Below are 21,383 nucleotides of genomic sequence, written 5' to 3'. Positions count from 1 at the left end.
TGATGTTGAGATTAGCAAAACGACAGGTTTAGCATAGAGAAAAGGACGAGTAAGTGCTCTAAATTCCTGAGAGAATGCAGATTCCCACCGTGCCAATAATCAATAGCCAACCCCGTGATCCAAATGACGCAGTATCTGCCTCTCCAACAACACCCTCTTGCACCCGTGATAGTCATCGTCAATGCTTAATCATCAACCTCCAATTGAGGCATCCGGAATAAACATTGTAGGATTTTATAAAACAAGAGGATCAAATTTGTGAATTAAATTATCAGAGAACCAAATACAAAATTGAAACTAAAGTAGGGGACCAAAAGTACAATTTTACTTAAAAAATAATAATTGCCTAGTATCCTAATAAAATAAGCACACTTGAACTAAAGTTGAAACTCTTACCATTTGTGTCAAATAAGAGCTCATATTAGCCATCTTTTGATCACATTAATTTCTAAAATTAAAATGAAGGATGAAAAGTTATATAAAATTATTGAGGCCGCCCTTTCTGATAGGGACCAAGTTTTACACAAGAATTGAGAAACCGATGAATCGAGTGTAGACTAAACATACAAAGTTCGAACTAATTTCTCCCTCATCCCAGGATAATAAAATATAACAAAATGCTGAGCACAATTGCTCCATGTATAGATGTTATAATTTAGGATTATTGTAAATTTTCCTCACTTCTTGTTCTTCTTTCTTCCTTTCACTTGTTTCTCTAAACTTCTAAGCCTTTGACTAATAACAGAAGCAGAAGATATCTTTTTATTTGAATGTTTTGAAGCTTCATCTGGTATTGAGCTTGACCCATTTGTTGTTGCAGATGTAGCTTGTTTTAGAGCAGGAAATATAGAAAAGGGAGATTGAGTAGCACTGGTCGTGGTGGGTGGAGCAACAGGTATTTCAGGAATACCCAAAGTTTTCTTTACGCCAGGAACTTTAAGCACTGTAAAATTAGAAAAAAGAGAGCAAATAGGGATCAGGAAAAAAAATAAAAGGAGCATAGCAAAGGTTCACCTGTGTTTTTACTATGCAGTTGAGAGTGGAAAAACATCCTTTTAATGCATAAATAAGTATACACTTAGTCCATACATGAAACACAGCCTAAAACTTGGGTCTTATAGACCTACTGCAATTATTCGCTTTGTTAAGAAAATTTTGGTCCTCTATTTATTTAACTAACCCCGTTTAACCCCACCCCGGGGTCATTTCATCATTTCAGAAAAAGTAACATTTAAGTGTCTCAATCATAGAAAGCAACATCAATTTGGTCCTCCAAAAACACTAGCATCAGTTCTTCTTTCATTTCAGAAAAGCTAACATTTTAAATTTCCCAATCATAGAAAGCGACATCAATTTAGTCTTCTTTTGAAAATGACATAAATGCGGTCCTTAAATCTCACAATCCTAACATAAAGACAATTTTTACATCATGTTCAATGACTATGGGACTAAATTCATGTCAGAATTTAGTGCTTTTTAAATAAATTTTAGTCCTCCAATTCAAGTCCCACCAATGATATCAACAGAATCTAGACTAAGTTGAATGATTTATAGTAGGTGTACGAATATGTATACAAAGATGCTATCCAAAAGATGAACTAATCTTAATCTTGATCCTACAACTATGGACCAAGTAAATTATCCTATCAAAGGCTAATAATAAGGAAACCAAGTATCTGATTACAATCAAACAGACCATATTTATGACAACCTTGAGAAAACCTTCCAAACAGCTCTACACATTCTGCTTGTGAAACTAAATACAAATAAATAAAACTAGTAATAACTCAAGCAGAAGACAGAAATTGTCTAATATGTCCTAAGGTTGAGAAAACAAAGCATATCTAATGAGATAGTTGTAATTTTGCATGGAGTAAAATATTGATTGAAATTATGCTAATTTTTGGCGTAGATCATAAAACAAGCAGATTTTCAATACAGAAGGGACCAACAACTGAATAGCAGTCAGTCAGGCTATGAACAATTGTGAGACTTTCGACATCATTGATATGTTTAAAACATTAGATCAGTCAGAAAAATTAGGAGAGCAAGACTGTAAGTGCGTCTTGGGAGTGTTTTGGATCATCATGAATAAAGAAGTGTCCACTCAACAAGAATACCAAGATTATGGAGCCATGGATTCTTCAACTACGTGGAATCAACGCCCAAAGCAATATGCATTTCAAGAAATTCAGGTTCTGCCTTATTAAAGTGGTGAAAATTGGAAAAGACAAAGTAAAATAGGAAATGAAAATTTTCAAGAGCCTTACCAAGTCCATACACAAGTGAAAACAAATTTGATGTAACCCAGTAACAGAATATTGCCTGCAAAATTATAAAAAAAACGCAAGTTCAAATTATATAGAATGACAAGTGAAAGCAAACATGAAAACTGTAAAAAGAAAATAGGCAAGCACCCTTTTTCTTTTTCAATCAGCTAAGCACCATTAGATATTTCAAACAAAATACAGCATATAAACCCAATACATGTGGATGGAAAATGCATAATCAATAACCTATCTATATTGATAGCATATATAAGGCATGGATTGCAGAAACCTTTGCTTTGAAAAAGGTACCCTTCAAATTAAGGTATATTATAATTTTCATAACTATTAAGTCATCTCTTTTCAAATTGAGAAAATAGAACATTCTGTGTTTAGTCAATACAGAATATTTCAGGTTTCCTATTATATTTCAAACATTAAATTACTACATTAATTTTTGAAGTATTATGACCTACCTTTCTGATAGTACAAAGGAGGGAAAAGGAAATCCTCTGGAGTTTGAAAGATAGATAAATAAACAGCAAGATAATAAAGCAGCAAAGACATCATTTCAATGGTGCTCAGATCTCTAGGGAGATCCTGAAAGAGAACCACCCTAAAAAAATATGGATTGACACTCACATAAAAGCCAAGAAATTAATTTTGTAGTCCCACACTAGATGGAAAGAGAGAAGTTTCTGTTAGGTAATTCTAGTGTTAACTGTTATGCTCCATCTGCAGTCACAGTCCCCACAACAAAACAACTATAAAGATCTTTTCTATACGAGAAAATACAGGGGGGGGGGGGTTGGTAGCAATCAAGTTATTACCGAGTACTTCTCAAAAGACAATTGTAATAACAAAAAAATGCTTAATCTCACATACAACACCAGTCAAAACCATAGTTCAAATTTTATAATTCAATACAATTTGACAAGTCAGCAATTCAGATCATGTCATTAATTGCATGTGACTTAAAGTCATGTAATTGATGGATGCCAGTACAATTCCATAACACCAATATGAAACATACAGCAATTTGCTATTTTTACCTTTTTGCTTTTATTTCACTAATTTTCATACAAAAAATGAAAAGTGATTAAGTTTAAATTGTTTACAAAAAGGAAATGATAGAGCTACCAAAAGCACCCTATCAGATTATTTGACTGCAGTGTTCATTCTCCTGAAACGGTTTCACACAGGTCTCATTCATTCTCTGCATTCTATATAAACCACACAATGCATATGATGCGTTATATCTACAGCTAAAGCAGATTTTGATATTAAAAGTATTTTAAGATATCAAAAGAGTATTAAGTGCCTTTTGGAAACTTTCTCTTTCATAGATAGCATGTTACACTTGCAAAGTTACCAGTCAATAAGCAAACTGTACAGTGTGTTTGGAAATGGGTCACAAATACACAGATGCACATTAAAATAAATGCTACCCACTGTAGCTTTTGCATTCCAAGGCATTTTAACAGTGTTGGGACATGGTTCTGCACATGCGGATAGGATGCAATATATTTTACTGAAAGTTCAGACAGAACTACTTCAAATGCAAAAATAAGTGTAAGCAAAGGGAAGTTTTTCATTCCAAAGAAGGCTAAGCTAGAAAAGCTTACCTTTGGAAATCCCATGGTGAAAGGAACTGTAAGAACAGCAAGACCCCTAGAGACATTTTTCATGGTACCAGCCACAGGATTTCCTTCCATCCCTTCTTGCATATTACACTGAGGAACAATAAGAAACAAATTAATCAAAATTAGAACCAAAATATAACAGATAACACCACTCTTGCCAACTCAATTTAAAACTTCTTCATTTCTTTAGAAGTGGCCAGTTATAAAGTGAATAAAAAATAAAATTCAAAACAGGAGACTAAAAGCACTCAATCAAGAATAAAGAAAGTCATCTAGAAAGAGAATTATAAAGAAGGTTGAAAGTTTCTGAAAAGAAAATGATCACCTCTACTGTTATTAAGAATGACAATGCTGTCAAAACTGGAAAAACGTACAGGGCATCAGGAGTTGAGAGATCAATAAACCAAGAAGCTCCACCATGCTTGAATGACGGCACTTTTTCAGCCATATTTGTTATCTATCTTTAAACACAAAAATGAGAATGGATATAAACAATATAAAGCCTCCTCAGACTCTTACAATTTGGGAAACCATCAAGTTGAAAGTTGAAACTCAGCTTACCGCAAGAAAAAAACTAACAAAAATAGGGCCTTGAATAAAGAGTCCTTTCAATGGCGTAAAAGGACTCACACCATATCTGCATTTATCAAAACCAAAGGAAGATAATGTTCAGTCAAACAAAGAACCATGAACTATGAAGTTTGACTTAATACTTGAAACACTTTCTTAAAAGCCATGAACCACACAAGTCTTAGTTCTTAAACATTAAGCAATAATTACTCTTCTAACTATCTGCACTAACCAAACAAAGAAATGTTTAAATATCTGATAACACCTGTCTTCAGATGCAAGATTTTCCATCTAATGAAAACAGTTAGCAAGTGAAGCCATGTTATCAGTTCATAAAAGTTAAAACAGAACACTGCTATTTAATGATTTCAGGTATGGCCATCATAGTTCACAAGTCACCACAACGATTGCTCCACTAATGTATCATAATATTATATCATTAAATATAAATGTAAAAAATAGTAATTACATCAGATTGAGAGGGTAAAAACTGACTTATTAGCAGCTAAAGAATAGATTAAAAGAGACCACAAAAATAATGTCAAGGATATCTTTTACAAGCAAATTAAGAAACCACTTACTCCTTAAATAGCTTCTTCATCTGCTGCTGACCTTTAGCAACAGCTACAGGATCCATAGTCTGAAAATTGGATGTCATTGTGATCAGAGAAAAAGTTTCTTTTGAAAATACATGCAATAAAATCCAAAACTTAAAACACTTCTGCAACAAAAAGGATCCATTCCATCACATAGATCACCAGGACAGATACTATACAGGTGAACCAACTAAAACTTTTAACAAATTTGAGTCAAACTAAAATTTATGGATACAAGACAACAGAACTTCGGAGGCCCCTTAGCTCACTTGCATATCAATATAATAGCATAGCACTATCATCCGTAATTAAAAAAGAATTGATAATTACCAGTCCCTCCATTTCTTGCTTTATCTCTTCTAAGTGAGGCCTCATTAACTGTCACATACATAAAACAGTAAGCTTAGGTAACAAAATAGATTAGAATATGGAAAAAGTGCATTATTGATATAACAACTATAACAAGCTTGAGGGCCTTTATGGAAAACAGAATAAAACAATGGAACAGACTTGTGAAGCTAAGGAATTAACCTTCCAATCCATGTTAAGGAGATCTTAATCCAAAAAGGGAAGGGGAACTAGTGGCAAACAGTTTCCTCCAAATGTTTAAATTGTGTTTACTCCAATCAGGACATCCGAAGGACAAAGGTACAAGTAAGAGTCATTGCCATTACTTTATTTTAGCAAGAAACAAAGATGAAGTTAAAAGTAGCATAATATACCGTAAGTTTAGAAGTGGCCTTAAGTTGATTTATTAAGAGTGGAACTGTAGCGGTTCGAATCAACAGGGTTGTTAGAACTATGGCTGCCCACCTGAAACAAAGAAGCTATAATATTAACAATTTCCATTCAAAACTAATGTGTCACCAAATCCTAGATGTATTATTTTATGAATTTATGATTTATGAATGAATACACCTTTGGATAATCAAATTCCAGAATTTACATCACATACTAATAGGGCAAGAACAACTTGCTAGCGATAGCATAGGCTTGAAACCCTAAACTAAATTTTCTATAAATTTCAAAATGACAAAATAACTGAGTTTCCAATTCAGAAAATATTAAAGTAAAATCAGTACCTTCAGTACTTATGTATAGCAAGTTATAATTAAACAAACAGTCTAAAGGAATTGCTAGTACAAATCCAAATCCATGGTAAAAGGAAAAAATAGACCAATGATAACTTGACATGCATGATACCAATTCTGAACTATTTTGGAATACACTTAGGATTCATCATTTCACACACACACACACACACACGCACACGCACACGCACACGCACACGCACACACACACATATAGAGAGAGAGACTCACCAATTTAAGCCAGTGTAGAAATGCACAGCATCTATCACGTACTGCAAGGCCTGTACAGGCAAAAAAGAATCAGCAGCAGCAATAGCAACCTCATTAACAACAGGAGCCTGAGAAGCTACAGAATCCATGGTCGTGTCAGCGAGGACATCAGCCACATCAGTCATTACATCACTGCCAATCTTATCTGAACCCCGATTCACCGTCGACATATATTGGCAGAAACCATATCCGGTGCATGGAGAAAGAAATCTATCTCGGGAAGGCGAGAAGAACCCCATCTGTCCATTAAGAGAGCTTCCAAAGGACCTTGTTTGAGTAAAATCACCAACCCCTCCTGAAGATGATTTTTCATTGGTGCGTTCGCGCTTCCCCTTGTTGCTGTGGAGAACATAACTGAAAGACAGATGGCACCTCCGATCCACGAGGCTCCCTCTTATCAAGAGGCAGCGCCGGTACGCCATTATTATTCTTAGCCAATTCTATCAAACAGCATCAAGTAAGAAACTGAATTCAGATAGTGCCAAGATAACAAAATCCACGCTGCTCAGAATTATGATTGATCCGAAATTCCGATACCAAGGAATCTATCAAATAAACTTTGCAAAACCTTAAGCAGATTTAGAATATAATAGATAAACAACATGTATCAATAACTTTTCTGCCTATTTGTATCTATCATCAACCAACGTAACCCCATTCCTAGGTAACTCTTTGAAATTATGTTAAGTTCTTTAAGGTGGGCTCAAGGTTTTAAAAAAATGATCTTCAACGGTGATTTAGACCGCAACATCAACGGTTTTTAACAGGGCGTGATCGCAACGCGACCCTAATTGGGACCGCATCGGCCACATTTGTCTATGATATCAACAAATGCGACGAACCCCAACGCGAACGATATCTAAAACCTTGGACTGTGGGCTTAATATATAAGTGAATAGGCGACGAAAATAGGGGGAAAATTAGGTTAAACAGTACAAAGGCGTATAGGGAAGAAAACAATGAAACAGCACTGTGGAAAGAAACTCACATAAAAAAAGTGAAAGGAACGCAAGCAACTGGCCGTGGACGACGGAGGCGGAGGTGGTGGCGCAGCCTTACGCAGTGTTCCAAACAAAATGGAATAGAAGAAGGGGTTTGTGGGTACACTACTACTTTCACTCTCTAGCCTCGAAACGACGCCCATGAGCTGCTGAATGACGCCGTTTTGACCAAATAATATTTCATAAAATGATTCGTTTGTATTTTTACTTTTCTTTTTGGCCTGTTTGTTTAGACTTCTCTTTTAATGATTTTTTTTAATAAAAAGAAAAATTATTAAAGAGAAAATTTCATCCGATGTCAAATTAATTGTTCAATACTTTAGAGTCATATTAAAAAAAATCAAATATTGAATGCCAAATTAATAAATAGTCCAAAGTTGTATAGTTTGAAAATATAAGGACCTAAATTGAACAATTATAAATTAAAGAGCCAAAATCCTTCAAGCATCACACTATCGGAATGACATGTATATTTTTAAGCAAAAAAAAAAATACAATTGAGGTTTCTTAGAAAGGTATCTCTTCTAATTTTTTTAAAAGGTCCTCTAGTATTTAATTTAATTCTCACAATCCTCAAATTCTAGACAGCAGAACTATATAAATTGTCATCGTAGTAGAAGATAGAACTTCACTAACTGTATCATCAATATTATAAACGAGATGAAAAAAAAAAGGAAAGAAAACTTGATGATATTTTGTCGTAAAATAAACATTTAACAAAATAATTTTATTTTAATTTGACCCATTTGATTTGACGTACACTATTTAATAGAACAGAGTCGTATCATTTTTTAAATCTTTATCTGGCTTATTTATAAATTATAAATACACCAAACATAGATAGATTCATGCATATAATCAAGTTATTCACACAACAAAAATTGTGGTTGGATTAAAATTGCAGTATTATTTTTGTCAAAACTCTTGTCATGGACTTTGCAACTAATTGCCGATGTGAATGCAACTAATTATTCACACGACTCTCATTGCGTGGTGTCCAGTGCACAATTTCATGTCCATTATGTGAATCTAGTGTTGAAAATGACTGACATTTGTTTTTTGATTGTCAAGAATTTGGGCAATGATTCAACGATCTCAAAGAATTTGTTTTCCATATTCTATCAGCTTTGAATGAGGAGCATTGCTATTCTTTAGTTGCAATCTTATGGTGTCGAGAAATGAAAAGGTTTGGGAGGGCATCCAAAAACCATAACAATTATCTATTTTTCATGAAGATGGCGTCTATGGATTTGGAACCACTAGGGAGGTTTTGTTTCTGCTACAACATCTTGGTTTCATGGGTCACCGACACCTCAAGAATTAAGCCGAGGCCAAGACACTTTTTACTGCTATAAATTGGGTGTGCAATCTATGAACATTTCAGATATCACTTTGGAACTTGATTGCAGTTAATTAAATACGCGCGTAGTGGAATGTATCCATTCAAAAAGATCATGCTTACAGAGCTGGGAAGAATTATATCAAGTTGAGTTCAGAAAATTACTTCTTCAAACTTTGTCCATGAGCTATCTAAGTTATATGCTAGCCATCCGTTTTTTTATTATATATGCCTAGTTATATTGAATCTTTTATTTTTATAATGATGCAAGCTAAGGTAAAAAAATAAAATAACAAAGGTGTGAAATTTGATTACAAGTTATTTTCATTTTATTTCCCCTCTACTTCTCACATTTATTTTTACTTTATTTTTCATTTTTTTTATGTATTTGGTTGTGCCATTTAATTTGTAAAAGTAGACTGACGGTTCTTGTTTGTGTGGAGTTGAAGATGATGTTGAATTCAAAGGATGGAGAAGAGGCAAGTAGATCCAAGGAGAGGTGTTGGATTGACATCATGCTTCACAAGGAATGTGATATGGGTTGAAGGATAGAGGAATTGTTGAGAAAGGTAACTTTTTTGTCAAAGTTTTAAAAAAATTAAAACTAAAAATAGAAACAAAATTTAAAACTGAAAATTCAAATTTAAAACTAGGTTTAGTTTATTAAAATTTTAAAACTACAAACTAAAAATCAAGTCGTCTCAATTATGTAATTAATTATGTGTTGTGCAATTTTTCTTAATTAATGGCACATCAAATTTCCTTTAGGTTTGACTGTTTTGGATCCTTATCCTTCATTTGGCTCTCTCTTCACGGAAGTTTTGTTATTAATGTCCTCGACTTTCTCCTAGAAATTTCACAACTCCCCCATTTTTCAATCAAACAAGTTTCACCTAAGAGGCCAACAATATAACAACACAATGAAAAAAATATAAATTGTGCATAAAAAATAGTAAGATTAGCATTTAGATTGCCATAGTCAACGTTACATCATGCTTCTAAGTTCAAATCTTAACAACGTGTTTGTCGCACGAGGGGACATGATTCATGGGTATCTCTCACCGTGTCATAACCATTCATCCTACACCTATGAACAACCTCAAACTAAAATGTTGTTGCTGACAGTGCAAGGGTAAATAACCACTCCTCTTCCAAAATATATAATTTGTTGACAAATATGTTCCTGAAAAATGAAAATACAAAATTTAATTTTTAAAAGTGTAAAAAGTGCAATAAATATATCTAGTCTTAACTTTCATCCGACATCATTAATAAAATAGCCTACGTGGGTAACGTGGCACAAAGGAATGAATTTGTCACTAAAATGATTATCAACGGATCATGCTGATTAAATTGGACGAAAATGTTCATGAGATACCATTTTTTGACGTAAATGTTGGTAACTTTTTGTTGGACGAAAATGTCAATATTTTTTTATTGGAAAAAAATGTCAGTAATTTTTTTTGGGACCTAAATGTTAGTATAATCTATTGGACCAAAATGTTAACAAGTTATCATTATTGGACAAAAATGTCAGTAATTTTTTATTGGACCTAAATATCAATATATTTCTATTTGACTAATTTGTTAGACCAAAAATTTCATTTTATTTAAGGGTAAAATATAATTTTAGGGTAAATTTTTGCCATTTTTTATCGTTAAAAACATAGCATTACAATAATCACTTAAAAATATGTATTGATAAACATAATTTAAAATAAACACAATAATAACATTAATATTGATTATCAACCATAATTTGTCTATCGCAATAAAAATTGTTCAAAATAAAACATTGTATCTGTTTACCAAAATAAACATTGTAAAAGTGTACTAATCATTACAAATTTTTCCGAATGATAATAATTAGTCACAATCTACTATAAATAAAAGATAAATATATTTCATATTTCACTTCTTCGATTTTTGGTTATTTTATTAAGGATGACGCACAAAAATTAATGGTCAGATATATTTGTGGCACTTTTTACACTTTCGGGGACTAAATTTTATATTTTCATCTTTCATCAACACATTTTTCAGTGAATTACACATTCATGGATAAAAATGATTATTTACCCTATTCCTATTCCAGAATGGAAAGATGAAAAGTTAAGAAAATATTATATGACAAATATGTCCCTATATTGATAATTAGAGATAGTCACGTTGACTATCATTTCCATGACAAATTCATCTCTATGTGTCATGTAGGCTATTTTATTAACGGTGATGGACAAAAATTAATAGTCGAATATATTTATCACACTTTTTACACTTTTGAAGGCGAAATTTTATATTTTGATCGAATATATTTATCAATAAATTAGACATTTAAGAAAAAAACAACTATTTATTCATATTAAAACCTATAAAACGAACGTTACTAATGCACAATGGTTAAAGTGCATATTTGGTTTCTTTAATCAAATAAATAATTGTGGAAATAACAAAATATATAATTTTATAATTTTGATTTTTACTTTCAACTAATGCTAAATGTATCTTTACATTATTTTTTATATATATTTATTTAGTTTAAATGAACCGTATCGGCATATTTGGGTAATATAATATTCATTTCATTTTTTAAGCAACTAGGAGATGTGGCTTTTAATAATTAAAAATATGATATAACAAAATATAGGCGCTATTCGTCCAATTAAAACGCCAGAAAGTTACTATCGAAAGAACAAAAAAACGCCAGAAAGCTTACAAATGCAGCCAAAAGTTGCATACTTAAATTGATTTGCTTCTTTACTCTCCCATTTGCTTCCGAACAAGCTTTTTATTTATTTATTTATTTGTTACAATCTCAAGAGCTTAATATAATGTTTCCATTTTTTAGTCTTTAATCCATTCTTTTCTTCTTCCTTTTTGTGGTGTTTTTGTGTATACATATTCAGATTTAAGTGGTGGGTCAGCTACTATGGCTTCGTCTCTCTTACTGGCGGTGGTGGTTGTGCTTGATATGGTTGCTTTTGCTCTCGCTGTTGCTGCAAAGCAAAGAAGGAATACTGTGAGTCACTCTCTTCTTCTCTTTCTTTCTTGGCCTGTTTTTTTTTTTGGTTTTTCTTTTCCTTAGACTTTGCTTATGATCTTATGATTTTTTCTTATACTTTTTCAGTATGGATTTAATTTAATTGGATTAGTTATGCGTTCTTTTTTTGTCACATGCATACTATCTGAGTCTGAATGGGGAAAATTAACAAAGAGTGCGATTATGATATTCGATCACTTGAATTTTTTGTGGATGAGTTATTGCGATTAATCTTGGTAGAGGTTGATAATTATATTATTTTCTTAGTATGAAAAGATCAGGTGATTCAGTGATTGTTTATTATTCTGTTCTCTATTTATTATGTTTTCCTTGACTTCATATACAACAAGGAAAGGAAGGTATGAAAAATGAAACGTTGTTGTGAAAAATATAAATTATAAGTTTGCATTATTGATTTTGAAGATAAATATACATCATCACGTGACTATTAACTTTTAATTTTAACTAGATGTGACGTGACTTCCCTATAATTATTTTTTATGATAAGCATGATTTCTTCTTTGATATGCTTTTTAAATATTATTTTTTTACCAGAGAGTGAATGGATAAATATTCATCATTAGATATCATAGACGGACGTTAAGATTAGAACACGTAGATTATGTGAATTTTTTAAAATTGTCATATTACTTTGTTGCTTTAATATTTATTTTTTTAAACAAACTTAAATATATTTTTAATCTTTATAAAATGAATAAGTTATGATTTTGGTTTCTATAAAAATAAATATTTGTTTTTTTTATATATAAAATAAGCAAATTTGGGTTTTAATTCCTATAAAATATTTAATTTTCATCCCTTCAAAATTTAAAATCATATTTTTGGTCCCTAATCTTCTAAAGTGGATAATAAAATTATAAAACCATTTATTTTGAGAATCGAGAAAAAAAAATATAGCTATCACATGCTAACCTATCACAAATACTAATAGGTCTCTCTGATATGATCATTTGACTTATGTTAAACACATTAATGTGTGTCACATAAATCATAATAATAGGAATAAAAAAATAATGATTTTAATTTTTAGGAATGAAAATCAAAGATTTTTTTTGTAAGAACTAAAAATTAAATCATACATATTTTAGAAGACTTAAATACACATTTAAGCCTTACTTTATGGTTGTATATTTTGCATGATTCTAGAGAACTTTTAATGTAGATAATCCATATATGATTATATATTTTATATTTGTCTTTCTCACCTCTCATATAAAAATGATTTTTTTTCGCTAACTACATCTCCTATATGTCATGAAAAACAAGAACAATGAATTTCAATTATTAAATTTTATTTAAATAGTTAATATAAATGAATTTTTAAGTGATTGTGTTAGTACTTAGGACTAACTAGCTTTTTTTATGTTAGTAATTTATAAATGATTGTATAATCAAATCAGTTCTTGTTCTCACGTCTTAAAATGAAAAAAATTATACCCAAGTGGGTAGGATGACTTCTAATCTGAACCACTAGTTAGGCAGTACAAGAAAATATAGGCTTGAAGATTGGAGATTTCTACTGTGCGTCAATCATGAAAATCAGATATCCTATTATGGTGAATTAATGGTTAAGAACAAAAAGGCTAGCTTGCATTCATGAAGATCTAAAACACTGAGCTTAAGTAAATATTTATAGATCTCAACCAGCAAGGGTCAGATTAAAATGTGGATGGAGTATTTTAAAATTCCAGGAATTTTAAAATTCAGGAAAATTAAAATGGCATCAATTAATTTTTTTAGATTTTTAAAATTCTTTTGTTTGGATAAACCAATTTAATTTTTTTATATTTTTAAAGTCTTTGTTTGAATTAACTAATTTCAATTTTTATATTTAAAATTTTTATTTTTTCTCCAATTATATTTTAAAAATATAAATTTTCATATAAATAAAAAAATATTTTTATAATTGCTTTAAAAATGTATATATATTCATGTCCAATTATATTTTAACAATATAAATTTAGAACTAAAGCATAAAAAAAATATTTCAACAAGAAAAACTAAAACAAAAGGAAGCATATATAAAATACCTTCTTTACATTTTATCATCATCAGTGTCATTAAAAATATAAAAATGAGAATAATTTAAACATTACTGATTTCAGAATACAACCTAAGACATCGATATATTTTGAAAAGCTGCATTAAAAAAAAAAAGTAATCCCCACATAAGCCAAAAGACATTCTCACGATCTATCCCTGCACATCAACAAAAAATCATTGTATTAGTAATGATTGGTATAGAATTTTCAAACCTAGAAACATAATTAACCATAAGAAAAAATATAGGGGCTTATATTCGAAAAGAAATTATAGGACTAAAATCAGATGGAATTACTAACTGGTGTAGAGTTTTCATCTTGAAGTACAAATTAAAATGTAGAATATATTGAGTTAAATAAGTATCTATAAAATGTACATATAGTTTAAATTTTGAACCAGCCGGCAACAACAATACTGTGTCATGTGCTGATAAAAAAAACAATAATATGGCATGTGTTATACATTAACACATTCATAATAACAATCAAAGACCAGAGTAATAAATTGAGGCAAAATGATGAAGGATTTTTATATATCATATTTTATATATCATAGTACATAAATATGAGAAGATATAGGAACTTATTCATCCTATATGAGATCTGCACATATAAATATCTCGTGCTTCCACTACATATGATATGACTCAATGTAGATAGTGTATTTGCATATAATAATCAAACCATTGCTTTCCAAATGATCCAAAAAATGCATGGTGAATATGCCAACCACAATTAGAATCAATGAGGCACCAACACATACGTCAAATTTCCAGTATGTAAGCATTCTATATGAGTGACTCCAAGCAAACCCACTTAACTGAAACCATAAATGCAGCACCGTGGTAATAACAGTATTAATTACTACTACTAGTGAGTGTCTGGGCAATTAGCATAACATAACAATATTGAACAGTGCATGTTATGGTAAGTGAGAAAAGTAAAAATAGAAATTCAACTCTTGCTGAAAAGTTTCACATTGATGACCATAAACCCAAAAATTATAAAACTGAAAATGGACTTGCTGAAGGATGAAGATGCATCTAAAGTCATGGTGGTTTTAACATTCCTATTGGTTAAAAACAGTATGGTTCAACTAAAAACTTTGTTTCCATTTCATACAATCTAATTCCCCACCCCACCCCCTTCCCCTTCTGCATTTTACAAGAAGCAGGGTAAACAAAATAATCAGAGGTATTATTAACTACACATTACTTCTATGCTGGGAAAGTATAATATTGTTGTATGTTCTCCCTATCTAAAAGTTAAAAGCTTTTGAAATTAGCTCAGCCTAATCTTTAGGATATCAACATTACATAAGAACAGTGGATTAGGACTAAAAATAAGTTACTATACATTTGAAAAAAAAAATGTACTTGCTACCAATTCTCAGCATTGATACTAAAATAGCAAACACATGGTGGCAGGCACAATGAAAGGCATAACCGTTTAGACAAATCTTATAGAGCACTTAAAGTCATGATGATAATAAGGAATATATCCAAGGACTATCATTAACCTATAAAGTATTGTAATGTGTACAAACATACTTTATATAATAAAGATCGTTGCTTCAGCAAAATCAACAAAGGTGCAAATTACTTGCTTCAATTTTCCACTTATGCACCCACTAGTGGAGGTCCTTTTCAATGCTAAATAATATTAAACCTAATGGAAACTGAAAATAATTTTAAACTTATTGGTGGAATTTAAATAATTTTTCTCTCCCTCTTTCATGCATATTCACAAACACATGGTGCTCACCATCTAACTCAACCCCAAACAAAAAATAAAAATTTCAAACCCAAATAAAACCCCAAGCTTTCTCCCACATCTCCAATAGTGAAAGCAAATTTATTTAAAATTCAGATCTAGATAACACAACAATGAGAACAAAGCACAAATCACAAATTAACCCTAGATAATGGAGATGAAAAACCAACCTTTTATGAAGAGAGTGTGCGATCTGAATCAAGCGAGAACGGAGGTCGTAGCCATCGTGAGAGTATGCAATCTGAACGAGGTAATAATCACCGAGAGTGTACGATTTGAATGAAGGTTTTCGTGACTGTGAGGGAGTGAGAACGAGGGTCGCAAGGGAGAGTGTGTGGGTGGAGAGGAATGAGTGAAAGCAAGTGAGGTGTAGGTATAGAGTGATTGAGACCAACCGTAGAGAGGAAAGAGACCGGCCGTAGAGAGGAGTAGCAGAAATTAAAATTCTCTCATTTTTGCAAAGAATTTCAATTCATGCATTCGCTATGGAATAAAATTCCTTATTAAAATAACTGAATTTAATTTTTCTTTAAATGATTTATCTATAATTTCACCTTGAAATATTTCAATTACATGATTAAAATGAATTACCCAGTTAAAAGTTATCATCCAAATACGCTCGTAATTATTTTCACTATGATTGCTATTACATGTTGTCATCAAAAGGAGAAATCAGTCCCCAGAAAGTAGAATCTGATCTATAATCATATGATAATTGTATAGAATCCTCTACACACGATCTTTGCCTCCTAAAATTTCTCATCCTCACATTGAAATATCTAATACCTGAAAAACTTATGCTTTGTTTGGTGGGGGAGAAATAAAGGAAAAGATTAGGGAAATAGTGAGTCCCGCACCTCCTACAAAGTCTTAAGTAGCATTTGGCTCGTGGACAGAACAAAATGGAACATTCTAGGTTCTCCTTGGTTTCATCCTTTTAAGTGGAAAGAAAATGTACCATTTTTTAATCCCATGTTCTATTTCTATTTAGTTTTTAAAACGTACTAGACATAAAATAGAACTCAGATGTTAAATTCCATCTGATTCTAACACATTACCAAATGCTATCTTATAAAAATAAAAGACATGTGAGTTATAGCTGATTTTGCATTACATGAAGATATAGGTTTAAAACAGAGAAATGTTGGCATGCAAACTCTTATGAAGGGCCAGTCCATTTAGGGGACAGTACATTAGAACAACATAGAACAAATTGTTGAGTTACAACACAAGCTTTTGTTCTATCTGTTACGTGCTGATGCACAGCAGTACAGCACAACAACTTTCGGTTGTGTTGTTTGATATCATGAGCACCGGAAATAGCAGTGCAAAATTTACTTAATTATTAGTATTAATTATTCATTATTCTTATTTGTTGTACATCATTTTTAATAAGTAATTTTTTATTTTTTGATATGTTTGTCTAAATTATTTTTTTTAAAAGTAATTTTTTTATACTTTTCCATGAAGCAAATCCTGTTTATTTTTTTATTAGAAAGTCCAAATTTTAAAAAGTATTTTTTTATAAAAAAAACAAAGTTTAAAAAACTAGCCCATTTACTTTATAAATTGTAATTTTATGTAGATAATTATTTAGTTATTGCTATCTACCACTTAACTCCAACATTCAAAAGGCCTTTTACTCCATTTCTATTTTTACTTCATCTTCTATCATAAAGATGTTACTAAAAATACTAATTTAATAAACTTAAAAAGACTCAGCCCTGTATAAAAGAGCTACTTTTATTTTATGGCATAATCACTTGTGTATGTGTTTTGAAGATGCGTTTTTTATTTGTTATTTTTTTCCTTATGTGGCAAGGTAACCTTGATCTCTCTAGTCTCTAGTCAATGTGGGAGCATTATTCCCATTTTAAGAGATTTGGAAGTTGAACCAACTTGTACCTTCACGATTAGATCCTGAATTATACTTCTAGAAAATGTAATGCAGAACTTTATGATTATTTGCATTTCAATTCTTTAGTTGCAATGTATTCAGCAATTCCCAGATGCATTATTTGTTACTTTCGGGAAAAAAAAACAAATTTAGCATGCATTAAAATTTTGTTCGCGCATCTCAGCAACTTTTTGCCTTGAGCTGGGAAAAATAGGTCCTTAAAACACGTTAAAGAATCAGCTAATTTCTTCATTGCACGTCACACTATGAGCTACTAGTTCAACATTTTCTCCATGTTGTATTGTTTACTTGCATAGTAGGGGTGGTGCAAAGTTGTGATCCGAAAATTCAAAACTGGAAACAAATTTTTGCAGTGTTGAAATGGGTTTACTTACTCAAGTGTAACTAACTGTTCTAGTGACATGCAGGCCTCGTTAAATAAAGACAGTGCAGGTAGAAACTACTGTCAATATGACTCAGACATTGCAACCAACCTAGGAGTGGGGTCCTTTTTTATCCTAGTTGCCAGTCAAGTGATCATTATGGTTGTAACTAGATGCCTGTGCTGTGGGAAAGCTATGAGACCCAGTGGATCAAGATCATGGGCAATTTGCTTATTCATCACTAGTTGGTATGTGTTAATTTTTAATTCCTAGTCTTACAAACAGAAATTATATGTTTGCTCTAAATTATTCTCTTGGTAATTTCAATTCACACAAACAATTGGTCTATTTACTTTTAAAGGAAATGTTTTTCTGTTTTCATTTTCTAATATTAACAATTATAAAAGTATCACCTTATTTTCACTTTATTTGTCCTCAAAGATCTTCACTATCACCTTATAAGTTATAACAGCATTCCTTTTATCATTTCTAGCACAAAAAATTGAAACAGTAAACAAAAAGAAAATAACCCTACATTATCATCATTAGTTAAAAACACGAACTCTAACGCAGACACAGGACATGCCGACAAAGAATAATTTCTTTATTGGACAACTAATGTTAGTATTGTAATTTGTTAATGTAAGTATTTGACATGTGTCAGGGAAATAATTATTAACATGTTTGAAACATAAGAGAGGTGTCTGTGCTTGGTAGACTCACAAAACAAAACAAGACCTGATATTTTCCCAGGTATTGTATGATCCAGGGTAACATTTTTCATTGCTGCTTCGTGCCTGCTAGCGGGTTCTGTGAGGAATGCTTACCACACCAATTACCGCGATCTCATGGGAGAGAGAGCACCTTCATGCCAGACCTTGAGGAAGGGAGTGTTTGGAGCTGGAGCTGCTTTCATTATTTTCAAAGGCATAACCTCAGACCTTTATTATGTTAGTTTTTCGAAAGCTAATAATAATGGTCCTCCTCCCTATGCTAGGGACACTGGTGTGAGGATGGGAAATTTGTAGTAGTAGTAGTAGTGTGGGGAAATTGTTTGTAATATTAACTATTAAGTTGGATGTGAAAAGCTACCTGTAAATTATTATGAATTATTGGTTGAAAATAAGACCCCCCCCCCCCCCCCCCCCCCATGTTTTAACTATACATAATTTCCTTCCTTTTGACTCTTCAATCATGTCACATTATAGGTGGTGCCTCACGCTGCGGGTCACACTTGTGTACCCCTATATCCTATAAGATAACTTTTCAAAATAAAATGACAAGTAAAAACCTGTTTTTAATATTAGTGATGTTAATGTCATTCGTTAGGTCAAAAAGAAGTTTGTGACATTCACAGAAAAGAAAAGAATACGTACAAGAAATCCTTTCTAATTATAGGGCTATGTGAAGTGAATCTCATTTTGCAGTAAACAGGAAGACTTGCCTGTTCTCAACATTAATATTGAGCATGACGTAATTTGGTTGCTGCGTTCAATGTGTCTTTAAAGCCAAATTGACGTAAAACTCAAATATTAAGGTTGTGTTTGACTTGATTTTTTTAATAATTATTTTAAGAGAAATTATGTTAAATATATTAAGAAAATTCATGGTGTGTTCATATGTGGATTTATGATTTTTATGGGATAATTGAAGTTCCATTTTTTTTTGTAAATTTTTTATTGAATCAACGATAATCACTTATTACAGATAAAATTAGTTTCTAATTCTGATACGATTGATTATAGGATATCAATAATCTTGATCCATCACAAAAAAAATATATATATTTAGAAAAAACACTAACATGCATGAATAGAACTAAATTTGAATTTCTAACAAAAGTTTCATATTTAGAGTTTTATGAATAAAAAAATGATTGAAAGATGAGACTTTATTAAAGATAATAAGTTAAATTATCCTGCCAATATTAATTATAGATAAAATTGGTCTATACTTTATATCAATATATAACATACATGATAGTTTTTTTTTTAAGAAAAGAATAACAAAAGTTTAACATAAATTGCCCTTACATGTTTTTCATTTAAGATCAATTTGCTTTACCTTTATTCATTCAAAGGAACCAAATTTATTTTGAAAGATTATAAATTTACCAAATTTTAATTTATACAATTTTAGCTGTACTTTAATTTTTTTAAAACAAAATGAAAAAAATTAAAATTTATATATATATATATATATATATATATATATATATATAATAAAGTGTTCTTTTTCTTTTTCTTTTGGGTAGCCATGACCACCCCATTTACAAACAAGGAGCCGCCTCTGCCTGTAATAGGATGAGAAAAAGAGTGGATAGTGATAGATACCAGTAGTGTAGTGCAGTGTGTTATCAAAATGGTCCAATCTTTTTTAACTGCCCTAGTCATTATGTACCTAATCCAATTCAATTACCATCTTCTCTCTAGTCACCAATCAAGAGGTCATCACACTGCTTTAATTTTCCACTTCACCCATGCTGGTTATTCCAATGCCGCCCCTCTTCAAGTGCTAAAATTCTTATATGATGTTTGATATGGCTTAAATTAAAGAGGTTTATTTACCTTATCTGCAGTAAAGGAAAGGAAGATAATTTTTTAATGGGAAATGTTAATTGTTAGTTTGATGGTTTTTATTAATAAAAGAGATTGAATTTACAATTTTTTTTTTAAATTATCTAATTAATCTTATATCTCCGAGAATTAAAGATATTATGAGAGAACTCACATTTTATAACCCGACATACTTTATTCAACCAATTAAAATAGACTAATTGATAAAAGGTTTATTTAGTAAAGTTTGAGACAAGTCATTTTAAAATAGTAACGTGTGCTTTTAAACACATGGTTGCATGAGTTTTGAGTGGTCCTATGTAAATCTTTTACTTTGTTCAATACAGATTTAGTTATATTTGACATCTTGGTTTGCTTTGATTGTAATTATTATGGAACTAGAAATAGACAATTTTTTAGGGCCAAATAGACAATTTAATCAAAACTAATAAAGCATTCCATGATTTTTTTTATAAAAATAACATAATACTTTTCATGGTGGAAGGACTTGGTCCCGCCAGCTTCCTTCACAGTTCACTCTGCCTCTGGTAATAAACATCTTAAGGTAAGAAAAACATATTTGTACAAATTGTATATCTTATTATGTATAAAATTAGAGTTAGATATTGGGGTTAGCCTGACCAGTTCATGTTTAGTTCATATTGGTCCACAGATTCAACGGGCTGGGCCAGGTTGCAAAGAAAAATGAGTTTTCTTTTCTTGATTTACGTTGCTTCACGTAGCATAAAAAAAAGCTAATATATTTTTTATAGACTACGGCTACAAAATAATAATATAAAAAAATTATAAAAAAAACTAAGAAATTAAAAAATGAATAATTCTGATTTATGTATATATATATATATATATATAATTTATTAATAATTGATTATAT

At 31.1% G+C, this 21,383-nt stretch overlaps 2 protein-coding genes and 1 long non-coding RNA gene across 4 annotated transcripts; 1 reads left to right on the top strand and 2 right to left on the bottom strand.

The window, feature by feature from the left end:
• Positions 1-372: 372 nt before the first annotated feature.
• Positions 373-7,601, bottom strand: LOC114377219 (mitochondrial inner membrane protein OXA1-like). Its single transcript, XM_028335644.1, has 10 exons — positions 7,426-7,601; positions 6,399-6,877; positions 5,799-5,889; positions 5,407-5,454; positions 5,062-5,120; positions 4,472-4,547; positions 4,236-4,367; positions 3,893-4,000; positions 2,271-2,325; positions 373-943 (listed from the first exon to the last, which is right to left on the bottom strand). Exons 1-10 carry the CDS (start codon positions 7,579-7,581, stop codon positions 678-680), a joined length of 1,470 nt encoding a protein of 489 aa, XP_028191445.1. The 5' UTR covers positions 7,582-7,601; the 3' UTR covers positions 373-677.
• Positions 7,602-11,522: 3,921 nt separating this feature from the next.
• LOC114375142 lies at positions 11,523-19,076 on the top strand. Of its 2 annotated transcripts, none has more exons than XM_028332895.1 (3): positions 11,523-11,796; positions 17,979-18,181; positions 18,687-19,076. In XM_028332895.1, exons 1-3 carry the CDS (start codon positions 11,707-11,709, stop codon positions 18,886-18,888), a joined length of 495 nt encoding a protein of 164 aa, XP_028188696.1. In that variant the 5' UTR covers positions 11,523-11,706; the 3' UTR covers positions 18,889-19,076. The 2 variants fall into 2 exon arrangements, with proteins under 2 accessions (XP_028188696.1, XP_028188695.1); XM_028332894.1 differs by having other exon boundaries at positions 11,532-11,796; positions 18,703-19,076.
• On the bottom strand, positions 13,859-16,986 carry LOC114375143. The gene is made up of 2 exons (XR_003658718.1): positions 15,824-16,986; positions 13,859-14,037 (listed from the first exon to the last, which is right to left on the bottom strand). It is a non-coding gene; the product is annotated as an uncharacterized LOC114375143 (long non-coding RNA).
• Positions 19,077-21,383: the final 2,307 nt, after the last annotated feature.

This window comes from Glycine soja, chromosome 11 (assembly GCF_004193775.1).
Source record: "Glycine soja cultivar W05 chromosome 11, ASM419377v2, whole genome shotgun sequence".
NCBI lineage: Eukaryota > Viridiplantae > Streptophyta > Magnoliopsida > Fabales > Fabaceae > Glycine > Glycine soja.
The sequence above is the reverse complement of the archived record's forward strand: the minus strand, read 5'-3'. Positions and strand labels throughout refer to the sequence as shown.

What these genes read in the sequence shown, in the direction of transcription:
- LOC114377219 (XM_028335644.1), bottom strand. Translation starts at nt 7,581, where the DNA reads ATGGGCGTCGTTTCGAGGCTAGAGAGTGAAAGTAGTAGTGTACCCACA. An exon ending in TTCTACACTGGCTTAAATTG is followed by an intron (nt 5,890 to 6,398) that starts GTGAGTCTCTCT and finishes TCTTTGTTTCAG; the next exon opens with GTGGGCAGCCATAGTTCTAA. An exon ending in TTCACTTGTGTATGGACTTG is followed by an intron (nt 944 to 2,270) that starts GTAAGGCTCTTG and finishes CTAATTTTACAG; the next exon opens with TGCTTAAAGTTCCTGGCGTA.
- LOC114375142 (XM_028332894.1), top strand. Translation starts at nt 11,707, where the DNA reads ATGGCTTCGTCTCTCTTACTGGCGGTGGTGGTTGTGCTTGATATGGTT. An exon ending in CAAAGCAAAGAAGGAATACT is followed by an intron (nt 11,797 to 17,978) that starts GTGAGTCACTCT and finishes AGTGACATGCAG; the next exon opens with GCCTCGTTAAATAAAGACAG. An exon ending in TGCTTATTCATCACTAGTTG is followed by an intron (nt 18,182 to 18,702) that starts GTATGTGTTAAT and finishes TGTATGATCCAG; the next exon opens with GGTAACATTTTTCATTGCTG.